An 18,622-nucleotide genomic window follows, 5' to 3' on the forward strand; every position below is an offset into this window, starting at 1 on the left:
AAAACTCCCAACAAACAGACTCAACAGAAACCAAGTCTGTTTCTCTCTTGCTCCTTCTTTCTTCTCTTGAAGGGCTTCTGTGAACAGATGAGGATAAAACATTTTGCTGTTTGGAAAACAGCTATCTCAAATATTTTCCCTTGCTGGTCAGGAGGCATGTCTGTCTTAGTCTGTGTTCCTCGTAGGTGTTCCAGGCCCCCTGCATTTTTGGTCAGGTTTGGTGCCACTAAATAACACTAGCAAGCAACTTAACAACTCAGCTTGCAGTTAGCTTTCTTAGGTATCAAGAAAAAAGCCAGTTATTTAAAGGATACTTTAAAAATGTTTTTCTTACATTGGCAATCTCTTTCTCCAGGTCCATAACTCTCTTCATTTGTTCAGTAATCTCGCTCTCACTGAAAGAAATATTTCTTTCTTGGAGGATTAGTTTAGCTACAGAAATCATGAAATCAACATAGGCAGAACATGCCTGCAGGAAAAAAATACAAACATTTTAAAGACAAAACTTTTCAAAATATAGCATAACTTGATTATCTTTAAGATTTCATCTTCATTTTTATGAACTACAGTTCTTAATCCTTTCTTAAGTAGTGTAATAGTAATTTATTCTGAACTACTGTTAGATCACAAATAGAAATTAACTCTGAAATCTCCCTCATGGAAAACTGCTGTATAATTTGCAGCACTGTTCAAAGCTAAACAGTCTCGACTACTGCACTGTGTTTTCATTATTTAAAATGAGACATTTGTACGTCCATATTTAAACCATCACCCTTGTTTTTTCTAGCTCACATTAATTACAACTTCCAAAAATACCACTTCCAAAGAGCAATGTTCCCAGAAACATAAAACCAAGAGAAATGCTGATGGACTGTGTCGAATTAGCATTATGGGAAAATGACTCCCAGCAGCAGCGTACCTCCTCTATTGCTTCTTGGAACAGTTAGAAATCATGTTGCTGTATCCAAATTTAGTATACCTAGACACACTCTCGACAATATAGTATATAGCATATTTAACATATCAGAATTCACCAAGGATAAGAATGGAAATATGGAAGTATATTCTCTTAAATGTTACACTGTCAAATCTCTACAGATCTCATTATATTTCTGGAACCTAACATCCTCAATGCTTTTTAAGCCACACTCATTTTTCTATCAACAGAAATGCTGTTTTCAATATACTTTAAAAATGCAAACAAAAATACATAATACTAGCTCAGCTATCTAATAATAAATGTATTTTATGCAAAATAGCATAGTCTACTAAAACAGTGATAAAACCTAGGATTAATAAGGTGTGCATGCCATCATCTTTATTAATAGAAATATTTTGGTATGTTCAGCTCCTAAGGCAGCAGGACACACCCCTTTAACGAGCGACACATTTATACAGCCGTTCGGATAACTTCCTTCCCTGCCATCCATCTCCTGTCAGCCTCCCCTACCTGCCAGCAATGCTGGGCTATAACAGGAGAACGCTGAGCAGCTCGTGAAAAGTACTGCCCGGAGACTTTGAAAGACAAGTGGCTCCCAGCATCCTGAAGGACTGAATACTCACTGTCGTCTTTAATCAAGATAGATTACTTTACCAGAGAGAGAAAAGCCCATGAAACCACTGACAGCTACAAGTCACAGAAGAGAACGCATGCCAAGCCTGTAAAGACCATTTTAAAATATCCAAATACCATTTATAAAACCTCAGTACAGACATTACCCCAAACCAGTAAATCAACAGAGATCTTCAGGTCCCAGTCAATGGCCTTTACTTTTGGCCTAAAGTGCAGATCATTGTAGGGTCAGGTAGCAGAGAACTAGTCAGCTAGTTTCAGATGGCCTGTATAAATACTCAGATAATAGCTCAGATATTTTAGTGGGAACTTAAGATGTCAGAATAACTCCTGTCTGAGCAGAGGAGTCCTGCATCTTACAAGAGAAAAAGATTTTTAAAATGTGTTGTTGACAGATTCCACTGTAGCTTTGTGGTGGGAAGTGCTGACAAAGCCAGAGGTTGAAGTGCAGGAGGCAGATATCTTGTTTGCTCCGTACAGCTCAAAGAGTGGAATGACACAGCAGGAAACACAGCCAAGAGAAGGCTGCTGTCAGGGTGCAGGGGCTGCAGGGAGCAACGCCTCTCGCCTCAAGGATGCATGCTTGTAAGAATATTACCAATCTGCCTTTCAGTGATAATCTCTGCTTTTTGAAAAATACTTCCTCCTCTACTTCCCAGCAGTGGAAAGTACTACGATACTTTCAGGTAGGTCAGAGATTAGAACGGGAATTGTCTCCCAGTGCTGCAGCCGATGTAACAGAAGGCAGGGAGCAGGTGGTGATACGCGAGCCAGCTCCTAAAGGCCACAACACGTGTGACAGTAATGTAACTGACCGTTAATATATTAATGATTGTCTTTACCAGCACATGATCTGTAACTAATGTAATCGGTGTTAGAGTATTAACCGTTACCGTGTCAGCAAAATACCTACAAACCCCAAATGTTTTTACACTTTCTTATTGCTTCTGCACGTAATGACAGAGAACTGCCTCATGAAAGGCTCCTGTGGCAGCAGCTTCAGCTACGTCTTCAGCGAATACATACACTTCAGCTCTCAAGGACTTACAGCACATCCACGATTAGCAGCGAGGGATACACAGTGTCAGTGCTAACAGGCTGATGAAAAAGCATACAAATAACAACTAAACGTGAATTAAAGAACACCAGAGGAGACTGTAAGTATCTCAGGCAATTTCTGTGAGATCACATACTTTAGCTGCTGCATTTTCATTCAGCAGTTCGCTTGCTGGTCTGTGATCTTTTCAGATCTTTCATGCAGAAAAGTGTGTCTTTGGTTCTGACTGGTTCTTTTTCTCTTTCTAACCCCATAAGTGATGTGACCAGTCCAGCTGGACTCCACTGACACCGCCAGCACTTGCCTGTCGATGCGAGCTGATCACAGTTCAGCAAGTGCATCCTTTTTGTAGTGACAGAACAAAGATGATTAAGGGAATGGAGCATCTCCCTGCTGAGGAAAGGCTGAGGGAGCTGGGTCTCTTTAGCCTGGAAAAGAGGAGACTGAGGGGTGACCTAATCAATGTTTATAAATACGTGAAGGGTGAGTGTCAGGAGGATGGAGCCAGGCTCTTCTCTGTGACATCTAGTGATAGGACAAGGGGCAGTGGGTTCAAGCTGGTTCCGCTTGAGTATGAGGAAAAACTTCTTCACGGTGAGGGTGACAGAGCACTGGAACAGGCTGCCCAGAGAGGTTGTGGAGTCTCCTTCTCTGGAGACATTCAAAGCCCGCCTGGATGCGTTCCTGTGTGATCTGATCTAGGTGTCCTGCTCCGGCAGGGGGATTGGACTAGATGATCTTTCGAGGTCCCTTCCAATCTCTAACATTCTGTGATTCTGTGAGGGGTGATCCATAAGCACTCGTGTTCCATCTTAATACATCTTTGACCGTTATGAGGTATCTCTTGATTCAGCTGTGAAGCCTGGCAGAAGCTGTGTAAAAAAGCTAAATTGTTTCATGTTTATTTCTTTCCAGGAGGTCCTAAAAAGTCAAGTAGCTGTTTGTCTTCTGACTTGCATAATCATACAGGAATTGTGTGGAAAAGCTACTACTTTTCCTCCATGGGTATGTTCAGTGGATAGAAGAGGAATGGAAGAGAAGGGAGGGGGACACAGGAAGGGAGACAGGTTGGGATGTCCGGGGTGTAGGGATGCCAGAGGAATGTGCAGTCTTCTCATTCAGTGCAGAGACAATCGGTACGTACGGGCAACTGGAGCCCAGGCAAACCCCCTGGTTCCCAGTGCTGCTAGAAAGATCTAGGTCACTAACATTTATGGCGTACTACTGTAACACATCATCTTCAGGACACTTGTTACACTCCCATTCTTTTAGATAACTTATTTCTGCTTGCCTTTTATCTCATTTCTCTGCATGCTCTTCATTTCCCTTTTGGCTCTCTTGCCTTCTTGCACACTCACCCAGGTCAGAACTTCTGTCTCCAGTCTGTCACACATGCTGTGCTCCCTTGGAGAGAACCTTGTTTAAATGCTCATCATTATTACCTTTTTCTTCCAGTTTCCCTTGAAGATACAGGCTAAAACTTCTAAAATGTAGTCAGTGATCTGACAGCTTCATCTTACCTCTTTGTATGCGCCAGTGCATTCGTAGTAGTCACGAGAAGGCAGACCAAGCCCAGGCTGATCAATCTATCAATTCAAATAAAAATTAAAAAGTAGTTAAGGACAAAGTGGCATGGCACTGTACTATTCTTTTGTCAATTACAGGTTGCTGATGCCTCACTCTTGCCAAATTATCTTCTGGCCAAAGGGGAGTTTCTCTCTCATCCTGTTGCCCCCTTTGATTGTTTTCACTCTCCTTATACTTTTTGCCTTTCATTTCAGTCTTTTTTTTTTTTTTCTGTTGCTGTGCAATGCACACTACGCTGAACCAGTGTGAAAACAGTGGATGCACAGAAGGCAAAACCGCCCACAGACAAGCAAGGCAGTTACTGCATCCTTGAAATTCATACGTGCGAAGTAGTCATGGATCTGTCTACCCACTGACAAGCCAGATTAGACCTTTGCACTGGTAACTGTTGTGTCTGAGGAACGCTGGTGAAGATTCACCATATGCAATACTGTCTTCCTCTGGATTGTCCATTTCCAGACAGCAGCTTACAGGCAGGGCACTCTCAACATACTCTTCATGCAAATGTCCTTGGCCACGTTCAGACCTGTGCCAGCTGACTGCAGGTCCCGCTAGTCCTCTGGCGTCTGAGTACCTTGTGAAAACACAACCCCCTTGGTGGGCGTTCTGCCACTGGCACCGTAGCCCAGGTTTTCAGTGTCAGAGCTTTCTGCCTGAAGTGCCTGGTAAGGAAATCATGTTTACGTATTTGCTTGCATATATAAGTAGATCATGTCTGTCTTCTGTCCAGTGTACACCAAAATTGTGTCTGTATGTCTGGATATGTCCCCATTATTCTCATCTCCCTGAGAATAAGTGTATGAGCGCACAGAATAAAGATGTTAACTTTGAGAACAGGCAGTGCACTGTGAAACTGATAATTTAAGTTTGAAAAGTACCTGGATGCACAAATTCATCCACAGCTTACTCTTGTAAAATTCAAATCACTGATGTTTCTCCTGGTTAACATTTATGTCTGTGCTTCTCGTTATTTTGCTGCACTTTTATGATCAACAAGGCAATGCCACCCAGAGAGACTTACATGAATGATATGTGCTGTGGAATTTTTATCATCTGTGCCAACAAAAAAATTAATAAGGACTTTTTTTCCATATCTGGAGTTCAGCTGTGCAATAGCTGTCTCAGCTGTCCAAGCAGCACCTAAGCAAATGAAAGGTATACTCAGTCTATTTTTGGTAAACAATGAAAAGTACAATAATTTAGAAATTTTAACTGTGAAGGAAGTAAACACAGATTATCTTACCGTAGGTAGAATCCCAGCTCGTTGTTGCTACAGGCCAGTCAGATACATTTGGCAATAAACTGATTAAAGGCTTTCCACCTCTGCTATCAATGGTAGCTTTTGGGGAAAAAAAAAAAAGTTACCACGACACTTTAAAACACACAGATGTTATACTATTATAATGAGTTCAGAATAATTAAGCTGTGAAATATGTTTCCACCATCACCACACCAGCAATATGCTCTGATGTACGACTGTGCTTTAACATTTCATTTTAAAAACGTGTTTCAGTCATGACTGCAAACAGCATAAGCAAATCCTTGCGACCAGGACATTGAAGAGCTATTGTCCTACCACTCTGCAAATAGCTTGAAATAATAGTTTTGCGCAGTATTAATAACCTTATAGAAACTATGAAAACATGTGCTTTAGGAAGCACTGCTAACTGTTTTACTGCTCCTCAGCCTAGTGGCAGCATCTAGCCCAAATTCTTGAAATAAATGGTCTCCCTGTCTTTCTAGAAGCCTGGTATGCCAGTTATTTTCCACCTCACCCCTGAAAATTTCTGCAAAAGAAGTTAACTCACATTTAACTGAAAGGATTTGAGATTAAATATCTGCAGCAAACTGGTAACGAAAGAGTGATGTAATCTCACCTGGAATATTAAAGCAAGTGAAACAGGAGAAGCAGTACTAATTTACTATTGACATTCTTACATGACTCTACAGAACAGATAAATTTTAGTTTCCACGAATTTCTGAGAAATGATGCACAGTAACTAGGAGGATATAGGTATAGCTGACTGTGAAGATGGGATTCTTTGGATCATATCCATATATCCTACATGCAATAAATTCAGGAGACACTTACTTTCATTTATGCATGATCTGTACAGAGTTTTTGCCTTCTGCACTGCTGTTATATCATTACTGCTTGGTACGTCAAGGACATCTGAAACACACAGACAGCAAATATATCTTAATATCTGCTCTTTATTGGAAAGATACTGAAGGAACCATAGAGGATACCATCCTGAACACCAGAGGGTGGATGATAAGTGCTCCCTGTCCGTCTCAAATTCCAGGGAAGCTTTGCCTTTCAAAAGCTGAGGGGGAAAAGCTCTGGAGATTACATGGCTTGCAATTCTATCAGTCTGTGATAATATGTTGAGCATAAAAGAGTCAGGTAGATATTCTGTTGATCACCCCTGGCAAAATACAAATGCCCTGAATTTCTCAGGGACAGCTTTTAGGTTACCAAGCTGTTGTGTGAAGAGAATTGCTGTTAGGGCCCTAAGCGTACCAGCAGGCTCTAACTGCACTGACCAGCCTGTAACCATCTTCTGTAATTCACTTCAGCCAGGAGTTTAGCTGTTTGCGTTCAAGGTCTGGTTTGGCATGGTGCAGCTGTGTGACTGTAGTCTGTAAAACAGAGAAATGGTAAGAAAGAGCCGTAAGAAGCCTCCTCTGGTCCTCCACTTGCACACCCTATGCCTGTTGGCTCCGCAGCAGCAGCCCAGGTCAGCCCCTTGCTCTTGTCAGTAATACTGGACCTGGTCTTGCACCTTGCTGAGCCTGTCCTTGCCTGGCTGACTTGCCTGAAGCCTGCCGCATGACTGTGGACTTGTCTAGTGATCATGGGGCTGTTGGCTGAACCTGGTCGCTGTCACTGGACCTGCTCTGCGCTTCTGGTTTGGGTCCTGTGGGACTGAGCTCCTTGTCTGTGAGGACTCTGTCCCTGCCTGCCTTGAGTCACAGTCGGCTCCCAGCTCGCCTTCCCTTTTTGGGCAGCCCGCTCTTGCCACCACTTTACAACGGCTTTGCTCCACAGAAACTGAAGCATAAAGAACACTGTGGCATCCATAAACTGCAAACCTGGCAAAACCAGAAGATACGCAAAGTTAAAAGAAGGATATTCAGTCTGGTGAGAGTGGTTTGGAGAATGTTTCATAAAAATCACTGAATGGTTTGGGTTGGAAAGGACCTTAAAGATCATCTCGTTGCAACCCCCTGCCATGGGCAGGGACACCTCCCACTAGTCCAGGCTCCTCAAAGCCTCATCCAGCCTGGCCTTGGGAATGTGGACAAATTGACACTGTTACATTTTGTGGAAAAATGAATATTTGTAAGTTTATTATGTGATTAGTTAGAAAATCGCTTGCCTGCTCTTTGGGATATAGCTGATGGAATACAGACATGCGGGGGACAGGGCTGCCAGAGAGCAACTTCCAGCATTTCGGCCGACCTGGACACAGGCAGACCTCTTTCTTCTTCACCTCTCTTGGCTGCTTTTGTCAGCGCATGAGGGTAATGCTGTGGATTTCAGTTGTTATAATATGCAGATGAGCACGCAGAGTCCAGATACCAGAAAGGTCAGGTCTGGTCAGCTCCGCTCCAGTGTCAGACACAACAGCATAACTTCCACAGCGTTCTCCCAGCAAACAGCTTGTGGTAGATTTGTTCTGAACCGAACACAAGGAAACTGAAATACTTGGTAGTATTTTAAGCTTTGCTAGATAACCACAACTTATTAGGATAATATGTAAGCCAAGGAAGAAACTTTATATAGTCCACAAACATAAACCCCACTGACCTTTTAAAACAACTTCTAGTTCGTCTCTTAAAATGTCAAAGTTACTATAACGGGAGCTGGTTTCTGGAATGACGTTCCTCTTAAGCCATCCTCCACAGGCATATTGGTAAAAATCACTGCAAGGCTCTGCACTGGTGTCCATGTTCTCAAGCATTCGGGCTGCTGCAATACGAGACAAATAAGGAATCTTTAGGGAAAATAAATGAATACATTTGTTTGCTTTGAAGAGGGAAGTAATAAATATATTTAATTTAGTTTCGAACATATAAACTTTTCCCTTGCCTGTGTTTACTGACAGGTAAACTGACTCTAATGTTCCTACTCCCTGTGAGTGGTTGCTCAGTTTTAAACAAAATGTAAGATGTTTCATTCACTGAAATGACTTTCTTTGTACTGAAATGTGGCAAAAAGAGAATTTAAAAGCACAAGACCTATGAGGGGTTAAGCATGCACTGTGATGTAATTTAAGTCATTAAGTATGCTGTAGGCTCAGCTGATTCCAGTCTATTCCAATAAAATAATGACTTTGTTGTACCATTTAAGTTCTTGTCAAGAAAGTTTTCCTATTAACGCCTTCCTGAATTTGCATTGATTTTTTGGAGCTATTCCACGTTTTATTCTAGAATTGGCACTGCCTTTTGCTACCCCTATTGACCCTCCTGAAGTGGCTCATCAAAGACCAACCGGTCCCTGACTGATCGCGACACGAGATTCTCCAGTGAAATCTGATTCCTTGATGGCAGTTTCCCAGCTGCTGTTCATAAACCTTCTGTGCTTTTTCTTTTTGGTATTCCTCTTGCACCTAGACTGCTTTCACCACTAGTACACCAGTACAACGTCTCTCACGGAAAGGAGAGATGCTGGGAGTCAGGCGGAAGCTAGTGATACCTCTGAATTTCCCAGGACACCGAATATCCTTCCCATTTTTCAGACATTATTTTTAGTAAATGGTGAAGCTTGTGATTTCAAGTGTTCATTCCTCCCACATGGGTGAGTCAAATATTTATAGTTATTTCTCCAGTACTTTCAATATTTTCCATGTTTGTTAGGGTGGTGGAAATGAGAGGTGGATAGACAGGCTGTAGTATTGATGTTGACTTGCCTTTCCTGCCCCCTCCTCATTTTTCTTCAATTGGCTTAAGAATGTCATATTTGAGGCCAACATCTAATGATTTTACAATGTTCCAGTGCTTGGAAGATGAAAAAAAGCCATTAACATAGGCATTTTTAATTTTAGACTGCTTAAGTAGCACACAAGCCACTGTGGAAATAGGTACAATGCCTAGTGCCTGATTGTTTTCCTTCTGAAGTCAATGGCAGGTTGACTTCAGTTTGAAAGGATACAGGATCACACCAACAGACAGAGATTGTGAAATTCACTCATGTTTTCACCAGGTTTGACACTTGCTTTTTACCTGTTCTTGAGAAAGCCAAGCATCCAGTCCTAACCTCCAGTCTGTTAGAGCAAGGGTTTTCCCCTCTGCTTGTAAACTTGGACAAGAGGCAATGAACACATAGAGAAATAAGGAAAAAAATATCGTTTTGAACTTAAGAAAAACTTCCTACTATAAGGGCGATCCAACACTGGTATGGGTTGCCAGGGAGGTTGCAAATTCTCCATCCGGGAAATAATCAAAACCTGACTGGACAAGATCCTGAGGAACTTTCTCTAGGTGACCCTGCGTTAAGCGGGGCCGTTGGACTATGTGATCTCCAGCGCTCGCTTCCAACCCCAGCTAGTGGGTGATGGTGTAAACTCTGGCGCTTGTTTCTGTCTGGTTTGTCCCATTTCAGCTAGGGGAAGGGAATGTTTTGAATGGTGCACTTTATTCCTGTCCTAGCTCCATCTATTTGCTGTAAAAGAGGAAGACTGCTAATTATTACTAACGTATGAATCTCTCTGCTAGGCTGGAGCAGCATCCAAAGGGCAGCACTGTCCCTTGGGTTACCTTGGCATGCGTTAGTCCAGCAACGAGGACTTTAATAGCCAGGATGGGACATCACAGCTGGCTCCTTCACAGCAGTGTGCCAGCCCTGCCAAAAAGTAACGGCAGGGTAGAGAAATCTTCTGACACCAAGAAAAGATGGCTCTTATCCACTGTCTTGTCACTTAAAAAAAAAAAAAAAAGAGAAATCTACATCTTGTGTAAATCTGAGAAATTAGTAACAGTCTGTATAATACCAAACCCTTCTTTAACTGGGGAATCAGGTTGCTCTATTTGTAGTCAGCATACGTTTCACCTTCCTTGCCTACTACTGTCACACAAAAATAATCTATCATAACCTTTCTGCTGTAAGGTCCAGGCTAGCCAATATTAGCTAATCAACTTTTATCAAAACTTGAAGCTGAAATACTGCAAACAGAACAGAAAGAGCTCAGTCATGGGAACTGCAGTCTTTCACTTAGGACTGCATGCAAAATATGTGGATTGGGTATTCTCCTCAAGAGTGAAACCTGCACAGCTGAAACCCAAGATAACCATTCATTATCGGGCTGATATCATGCATATATTAAAATCAATGAAATGTGATTTTATTACCAACCAAGCCCAGAGCATAATGACACATGAACTGCCCCTTCAAGTTCAGCGGGACCAACTCGGCTGCACAGAATCCTGAACACGCTGTAAGTTCTGACAAGTTGATACTTGGCCCAAAGCAGCTTTATCGTAAGTTTGTGGGTGTACATACTGAGACATTTTTGCTCTGGAAGTAATAAATCTGAGACTGATGAATAAATACTCTGTTCTTTTAATGCTAATAGAGGTTAATTCACACACGTACAAATGCAGATAATACACAGTGTACTTTTTATTAGGCCTGAGTATTGCTTTGATGAACCAGTGCTTGTGTTGGTTCCTGTTCTCACTTGTTTATTCCATTTCCTAACTGCCACTGGAGAATGTAGAGCCTTATCTCAATTACTTCTAATGATTAATTTTATTATATTACTCCTGATTGCCAGTTGTTGCTTTAATAGCTTACAAATAAAGTAATATAAGCTGACATAACAACCAGTGACCTGGGGAGGATATAGGAGATACACAACATGCTTACCTTGGTGAAACCGATATGAGAGAGATCAAAATTCCCTATTCTCATCAGCCTGTGCTGTCTGAGGTCAGGAGCATTATCACAGACTATGTCAGCTTATTCAAAAAATGCTCAGATGTACAAATTACATGATATCTTCGTGTGCTACACTGCAACGGATTTCACAAACCTCGATAACATTATCACACAAATACTGATTTTTTTTACCCTGTGAATATTTCATTACACTTTTTCTTCTGGTAATTTATTTGAAGCTCCTTTATTAAATGTACCACACATTCTGTTAGTGTCTTCACTTTATTCTTTTTCAGTGGTTTGTACCTATTGCAAAATTTTGAAATTCATTGCAAAAAACTGTCACAGTATTGGTCAGTTCTGGTGTAAGACATCACCATTTCACTTAATGTCTATTCCTAATTGTATTTCTTGAAAGAGCACAATTTTCCAAAGTTAATACTTCTTGCCTTCTATCTATATCTATCTGTCTAATTTTTCCTGTACATTATCCTATGTGGTCTGGAAGATGCAGCCACATTAAAGATGAACTCATTCCTCATTTGACGTAATATTAAACCTGTAGATTCATCCCAGTAAGATTATTATTAAACAGCAACAATACAGTTTATTTCTCTGGTTTAACCACTTTACATTGCATTTTAAAAATATTAGTTTATTTTCTTATTAAATTATATAATTCTGACAAATTCTTTGAACTATTTTTGAAGCTCTTTGAGCACGGAAGGCCTGAGCATCTGGGCTCCTGATTCACAGTGTTCTGCTTCTGCAGCCGAGAACTCACTCACCCGAATTGAACAAGTCTTCTCGGTGATTACGTCCTTGCCAACACTTGCCTCCTCTTTTCATATCTGACTATATTTAATTTAACGGCCATGTCAGTGTGGAGAAGGCCCTGCATTTCTATAGCAATTTCTACCCTAAATGCATTATGGTATGGTGGGAATGGAAATCCTGGCTCAGTTAATAAAAACAGTTTTGAATTCAAACTGGTCATTCCCAGCTCCGCTCAGAGCTATCCATTCTAAATCATTTACAGACAGACGCAGCATTTGGAGCTGCCAGGTCTGTAACAGCCAGCACATCCCAACTGCACGCGGGGGCTGCCTGACCCTACCTGCTCCCTGCGCTGCAGGATTTCATTGCTGCCACAGTCTGACACACTGTGCGCTTCGTCAGCTGCTTCTGGTACCTGACCCTTGCTAGGCAGAAACACATGCTAATGCTACAGATCATAATATGGTCAGAAGTACGTGTTCCAGTTTGATATCATTGCTTTTGCATGCTTAGATCTTCTCTGAGGTTTGGCCCCACAGCCAGAACTGAATGATAAAGATGACAGTTCAGTGAGACACACTGGTGGCCTCCCAGGACTCTTACAGGACGGTATGTAAATACCAAGGATTGACACCTAGTAAAATTCAAAAGCTGGCTTTTGCCCGGTTGTAAATTTTATGTGTTCCAGGCGGGAGTGTGCAGTTCTTACACACGTAGTAGTAGTTACAAGAGCAGTTCCCCTGTCTGCAGCGGATCAGTTTTCATGTCCTGTATAGGGACAGCAGAACGTGGACTACAGAAAAGGTCTATGATGTCAAGTAGCTCGTTTTCCTGTCAGTAGAAGACACTTTCATAGAATACTTTTATTGCATTACCCTGGCATTTCACGTGTTTTGAGACTGAATTTTCACCATTTCTTTGAGACTTATTCTTTCAATGTTTGGGCTAGACAATTTGTAGAATACGGGTGGTAGTGAGCACACGAGATAAATGTGTGAATAAAATAAAGCTGTATTTAATGAAAAATGAAAAGAGATTATAACATTGGAACCACGCTGTACATTTCTATTTTGGGATGTTTAGTCTATCTACCTTTTTTTCTCATTTTATATTTCATAGAACCATTGTTTAGGTTGGAAAAGACCTTTAAGATCATGGAGTGCAACCGTTAACCTAACAGTGCCCAGTCCACCACTGCACCATGGCCCTCAGCGCCACATCTACACATCTTTTAAATACCTCCAGGGATGGTGACTCAACCACTTCCCTCGGCAGCTTGTTCCAGTATTTGACATCCCTTTCAGTGAAAAAATCTTTCCTAATATCCAATCTAAACTGCCCCTGGCATAACCCGAGGCCGTTTCCTCTCATCCGATCACAACCTCTCATCCTCAGAGATGAGACTGACCCCCACCTCCCTACAAGCTCTTTCAGGTGGCTGTAGTGAGCGATACGGTCTCCCCTCAGCCTCCTTTTCTCCAGACTAAACAACCCCAGCTCCCTCAGCTGCTCCTCACAGGACTTGTGCTCTAGACCCTCCCCCAGCTTCGTTGCTCTTCTCTGGCCACGCTCCAGCACCTCAATGTCTTTCTTGTAATGAGGGGCTCAATACTGAACACGGTATTTGAGGTGTGGCCTCACCATGATTATCTCTGTTGAATTGAGACAATTTTTTTTTTTTTTAAAATGCTCCTTCTTGACCCTGTTATGTAATTTTGTAAGCCTGCCATCTTTCCTCATAAATGTCCTTACTGTTTTGCTTTCCAAATGTTAGTTCTGTATTGAGAGTCTAACATTTAGTAGGAATGTTTATTTTTTCCTTTAAATATTTGCATGCTGTTAAATCTTTTAACAGAAGCATAAAAGAGTAAAAAGTATTCCACTTTATTCATTTAGCCACTTTTTGCTAGACCTTCAGTTTACATTATGCCTTATTTCTCCAAACCTTTTACTGCTTTTCCTTTCTGAGTTCATTCATCACATAGCCCATCTGAACTTCTGTTTAACAGATAGGCACATTGAGCTGAACATGAGCATCTTCAGAGATTAGATAAAATCAAGTAGATAACTAATTTTATCATTTTTCAAACCACAGCATGAGCTTTCACGTGCACCTCAGATTCCTTAGCAACTGTACTTCAATTACACACACTTTTGCTTGCAAGCACATAGACTTTTCTTGCATGTTGACTGTCAGATCCTTTATGAGTCCTCGCCACCCTTCCTGTGTCTCCTACTGACACACTGGCTCTCTGGCTTCTCCTAGGGCTGTCTTCTGAGCCATCTTCTGACTGACCTAAAGCATCTTCTGAAGCTGGAGGCATTCTTCGGAGAGTCTAAGTTTTAAACTAGCCAGGCCTTGATGACTTTGTATGATCTGACAACATCACATCACAAGATTTTACATTTGCAGAAGAAATATGCTAAGAAACCTGTTTGGGTTAGCAGACCCCATGCCCCAACGTGCCATACCTGTGTGTGGTTAGATGGGAACCTTACATGGTGGGAATTTTGTTTAAAAATATATAAAGTCAGTTAAAAGGTATAGATTTTTATTCTTACCTGATTTTATACAGTCTGATGTCTTGCAAACCCCATCTAAAAGAAGATACAATCATATTCTTAATTCTTGACTGAATGTCAATATAATAAAAGCTACTGTAAATACTGTTTTCATTGACAGTCACGTTAGAATTGCCTTTAATTGCAGTGTACAGTAAGATAAAGATGAATGGACGCTTCACACCCAGTAAGTGAATATTTATAGGATCAGGCTCTAAAAAATACCATCACCTTCATCCCTTTAGGGTCATTCAGTGCTAATCACTCATCATGGGGGATTTCTGTAGTCACCAGAGGAAAACGTTCTATCAATCAATTAGAGGTGGGCAAAATATTATTTTTGCAACAAAGAAGAAATGTAGAGAAAAATAGCACATGGACTGAAGGCAGTTGCAAAGTCAGTTTGAATCTAGCAATATCCTTCAATGACAAAAAGATTTTGGAGGAATTAATTGAAAATTCTGAGACATTCACTCTGAAGTCTTCTAAACAAAATACAAGGTTCAGCAACATGAGAAAGGTTCCTTTTGAGACTTTAAAAATAAAACAGTTTTTCTTTTTTATTTCAGAATGGAATTTTTTCCATTCCATAATTGATCTAGACTATAATAAAAAGTTTAAACAATTTTTAAAGTACTTTAAAATGAAACAAAGCGTTTCATTTACCATGTAAGGAAACATTCTAGTTTGACCCCAAGTGGAAATGTTAGCTTCTCTGTATTATCTTTTCCAAAAATTACCCAAGTATCTACCCCTGAATGGAATAATTTTCAAATATTTTGGTATGGCTACTGAATCACAAAACCTCTCAGCGTGACTACGCTCACTAACAGTCCTTGCTGTAACAGCCTGTAAAAGGAAAATTGGGATTTTCATATATACAGGAACATGGAGGAAGCACTGTAGTTTGGTTTTCTTCAGTAGTCTTGTATTTTGTAGAGTTTTTTGCTTACTGAAGCATTAATGACAAACAGAAGTATTGCTACGTCAGAACAAGCAGATGTTTTGTGTTTGCCACCACTTTGCGTGAACAAACAAATTTATACATTCCCTGTGGAAAAAAGCAGTTTTGTGTCAGTGTCCAGCAATAACAACTGTGGATGCAGCTCCACATTTCAGATAACTGTGTCATATTGCCTAGTGACATACATAGGAAGTAGAGTTATGAAGTGGCAGCTATTAATAATCTAATTTTATACACTGGGTAAGGTGCAATTTTCTATCATCAGGAAAATAACTCTAAGCTGACCTCATTATTTTATTTTCTTAAGGTTTTATGTAGTGCAGCTATATATACCATGCAACGCAGTCTTTTCTAATGCAACATTTTAGTACAGGGCGACTTAATTTTTTTTTTTAATTATTACCAACAACTGGATTCTATTTCTTAAAGCATTCTTCTGTAATTTCTTAAAATACGTTTATATTCACATGCATTTGTACATTCAAAGACAGACTAAGCGCACTCACCGTCATACGTTGCATACAGAACGGTCATTGTGATGGCCACAATAGCTAGCAGGATTGCTACAACAGCCAGCCCTATTTCCAGGCCACTCCATCGCAGTTTCTTCTTTGGTTTTGGAGTGTTCATTTCAGTTATATCCATCTGGCTTTCTGACTTGCCCATAACCCAGCGTCTGAAAAGGGAAAGGGAAAATTCACTGGAGGACTTACACTGAGCCGTAAGTCCTTAAAGCAGCTCCCCAACCACACAGTAACAAAGATGTTTCCTGAGTGAGTTTTCAAATTATTTCTAACACTGCTAGAATGTCAGTCAAGAAATTAAAAACTCTCTCCTCTTCTCGCATGTGCACACGCACACACAAAGTACGTACCATGCACTAGTTGTCACTTACAGAGAACAGAAGCGTGGTCTTCCTTCACATGAAGAGGCCACCAAATAGGAAAGGGAGGCCAGTAAACCAAAAGCTGTTTTTAAAATGTACCTGTGTGGTTTAGTCTTGTATGATGGTACAGGAGTTCACAAGCAAGCAAAAAGCAAGTCTCCCTGCCTGAATAAAAATTAACTTCATCTGCCAATTACTTATCTAATGCCAAAGGTCGAAATATGCCATTGTGCTTCGCTGTCATTTCTTTAAGTATTATGCAAGCAATTCTTGACTACAGCTCTACAGCTGTCTCTAAAAATAGAGAAAAAAAAATTCAGGCTCTGCTGGGAGTCTGTCAAAATTCACACTGACGATAGTGAATCTTCACAGTAATTGTTAAAGAAGTGTGACCAAGTCCTCTCTTCTGAGGTTAGAACACCGTAAGTCAGGAGTAGCTACAATACATACATGCAAAAGCGGTGGGAGTCTGAATGGACTGACACTCACTCATGGAATGCGTATGCAATGGATTTTAAGATTGTTGTTTAAGAGGGGTTCAAAGTCCTATACACACTGGAATGTATTTCTCAGTATTTCACAATGAAAACTCAACAGTTTCTATTCACAGCATTTCCTGGGGATCTTAACACCTACAGAGAGAGTACACACCCTTTCCATTCAGCAGGGAAGAATATGAGAGTTCCAGTGGGATAAATAATGGAAACACCTTCATTCACCAGACCCCTCACAAGAAGGTCAGCAGTGGTGCTGGCCAGGGCATTTGAGTCCTCTTGCATTCAGCACACCCTTTTTCCCCACTCTCTGTAGGTCAGTGTAACAGCAGTAAGGGAATCCTCAGTTTCTGCATCCATTCAAGTCCAAGACTTAATTATTTTAAACTGTTTTAACTGTATTGCTGGCTTGTATTCATCTTTGTCTCCTCAAGCTGCTATAATCTTTCGGATATCCAGTCTTTGCTTTTCCTCTGGACCTTGTGTTTCTGCCTGATTCCTGTTCCCTAGTTTCCAATAATCTCTTCCTCTCTTTGATGTTCACCTCACTTAGAATGCTAGCTCCCCTACTGCAAAAACATGTCCCCAAAATGTGTAAAATTATTAATAAAGGATGTCAAATAACGCAGTATTATGGACCTAAGTAAACAGAGGTTTTGAGTTCCACGTGTTGGTGGAATACCTGTGTCAGTGGGTCCTCGGACACTATCACAGTAACACTGTTTCTCCCAGTGAATGAGAGAACATTTTATTTCAGTGTGTCTCATCTCCCCTTTTGTCACTACTCCCCAGACATCAAGCTGCATGAAGCGACCGGCAGTGCCAGAATCACAGGCTGGCTGTGGCTCAGGAGGCTGGGATCCTGCAAGGGCTGCCCAGCCTCTCTCTAAACCTACAGGGACCATTACAGCTGCTCGCATGTTCCCCATGAGCTGCTGTTCTTCTCTGAGGAGTAGGGTTTTGGGTCAAATCAGCAAGTGGCTTCTGAGACACAGGACTGAAATCCCACAGAACTACAAAGAGAAATTTGCCCTGCATCAACTGTGAGAGATAAATTCATAGATAATAAAAAGCAAATTAACCATTATACCTTTCTCACTTCCAGTCATATTAAGCAGCAAAAGCTGTTATTTATATTGACTAAATACTGACCAGCCCTCAGAATCTTCTGAATACTTGGAGCCTAATTTAAGAAATGATGTTTATCTTCTGATGGTGTCTTTAGAGCACTGAAAACACAGTTCATTAGAGCAGCAAGAAACACTGTACCTTTCATGTGCAAATATGTTCCTTACAGCTAAGTTTTTCCAAGTGAGCTAATCTTTCTGTTCCTGCACGAATGTTCCTCATGTTTAAAGGCATCCCACTGACTAATTTTTACTTCTAGTTATTTAGAGAACTTATCCTGTCTGCATTAATGAACTCCAGGTAAAAGCTTCTTCATGTGCTAATTGCAAGCACAGCAACAGTATAATAATTTAAACAGATATAAGCCTAGGTATTATGGTTTTCTTACATCTCTCTTTGTGCCTCTGTGACCCCCTCTACTCTGCCTACTAAAGCCTAGAACAACAGACAGCTGGAATGGACTGATCCTGGGTTATGTGGCACAGTGACTTAACGTGTTAGCTTCTCTTATTGGGATGCGGATGCTAAAAACCGACTTGTGGCTTACTCGGCGCTCAGTGTAGCCTCTACGGAAAACGCAGAACATCACAAGAATACCTTTTCTTTAAAAATAACTTGTGTAGCATGTGCTGTGCAGACGAGCTACCCCAGGCGCGGTACAAACAAGACACAACCGGTGAGGATGACTAACAAGTGCCACGGGGCATCGCG

The 18,622-nt window shown here is 41.0% G+C and overlaps 1 protein-coding gene across 1 annotated transcript in view; it reads right to left on the reverse strand.

Moving 5' to 3' along the window:
* The window catches only part of MME (membrane metallo-endopeptidase), a 37,350-nt gene extending 21,278 nt beyond the window's left edge, over nucleotides 1–16,072 (reverse strand). The window contains exons 1-8 of the mRNA XM_010083087.1: nucleotides 15,910–16,072; nucleotides 14,440–14,475; nucleotides 8,032–8,193; nucleotides 6,310–6,390; nucleotides 5,461–5,556; nucleotides 5,239–5,357; nucleotides 4,151–4,216; nucleotides 335–469 (exon numbers count right to left, since the gene is read on the reverse strand). Of these exons, the coding sequence (XP_010081389.1) occupies nucleotides 335–469; nucleotides 4,151–4,216; nucleotides 5,239–5,357; nucleotides 5,461–5,556; nucleotides 6,310–6,390; nucleotides 8,032–8,193; nucleotides 14,440–14,475; nucleotides 15,910–16,069 (855 nt within the window). The 5' untranslated portion in view covers nucleotides 16,070–16,072. The remainder of the gene's footprint in view (nucleotides 1–334; nucleotides 470–4,150; nucleotides 4,217–5,238; nucleotides 5,358–5,460; nucleotides 5,557–6,309; nucleotides 6,391–8,031; nucleotides 8,194–14,439; nucleotides 14,476–15,909) is intronic.
* Between the last annotated feature and the right edge of the window lie 2,550 nt (nucleotides 16,073–18,622).

This window comes from Pterocles gutturalis, unplaced genomic scaffold (assembly GCF_000699245.1).
Source record: "Pterocles gutturalis isolate BGI_N339 unplaced genomic scaffold, ASM69924v1 scaffold19660, whole genome shotgun sequence".
Taxonomy (NCBI): domain Eukaryota; kingdom Metazoa; phylum Chordata; class Aves; order Pterocliformes; family Pteroclidae; genus Pterocles; species Pterocles gutturalis.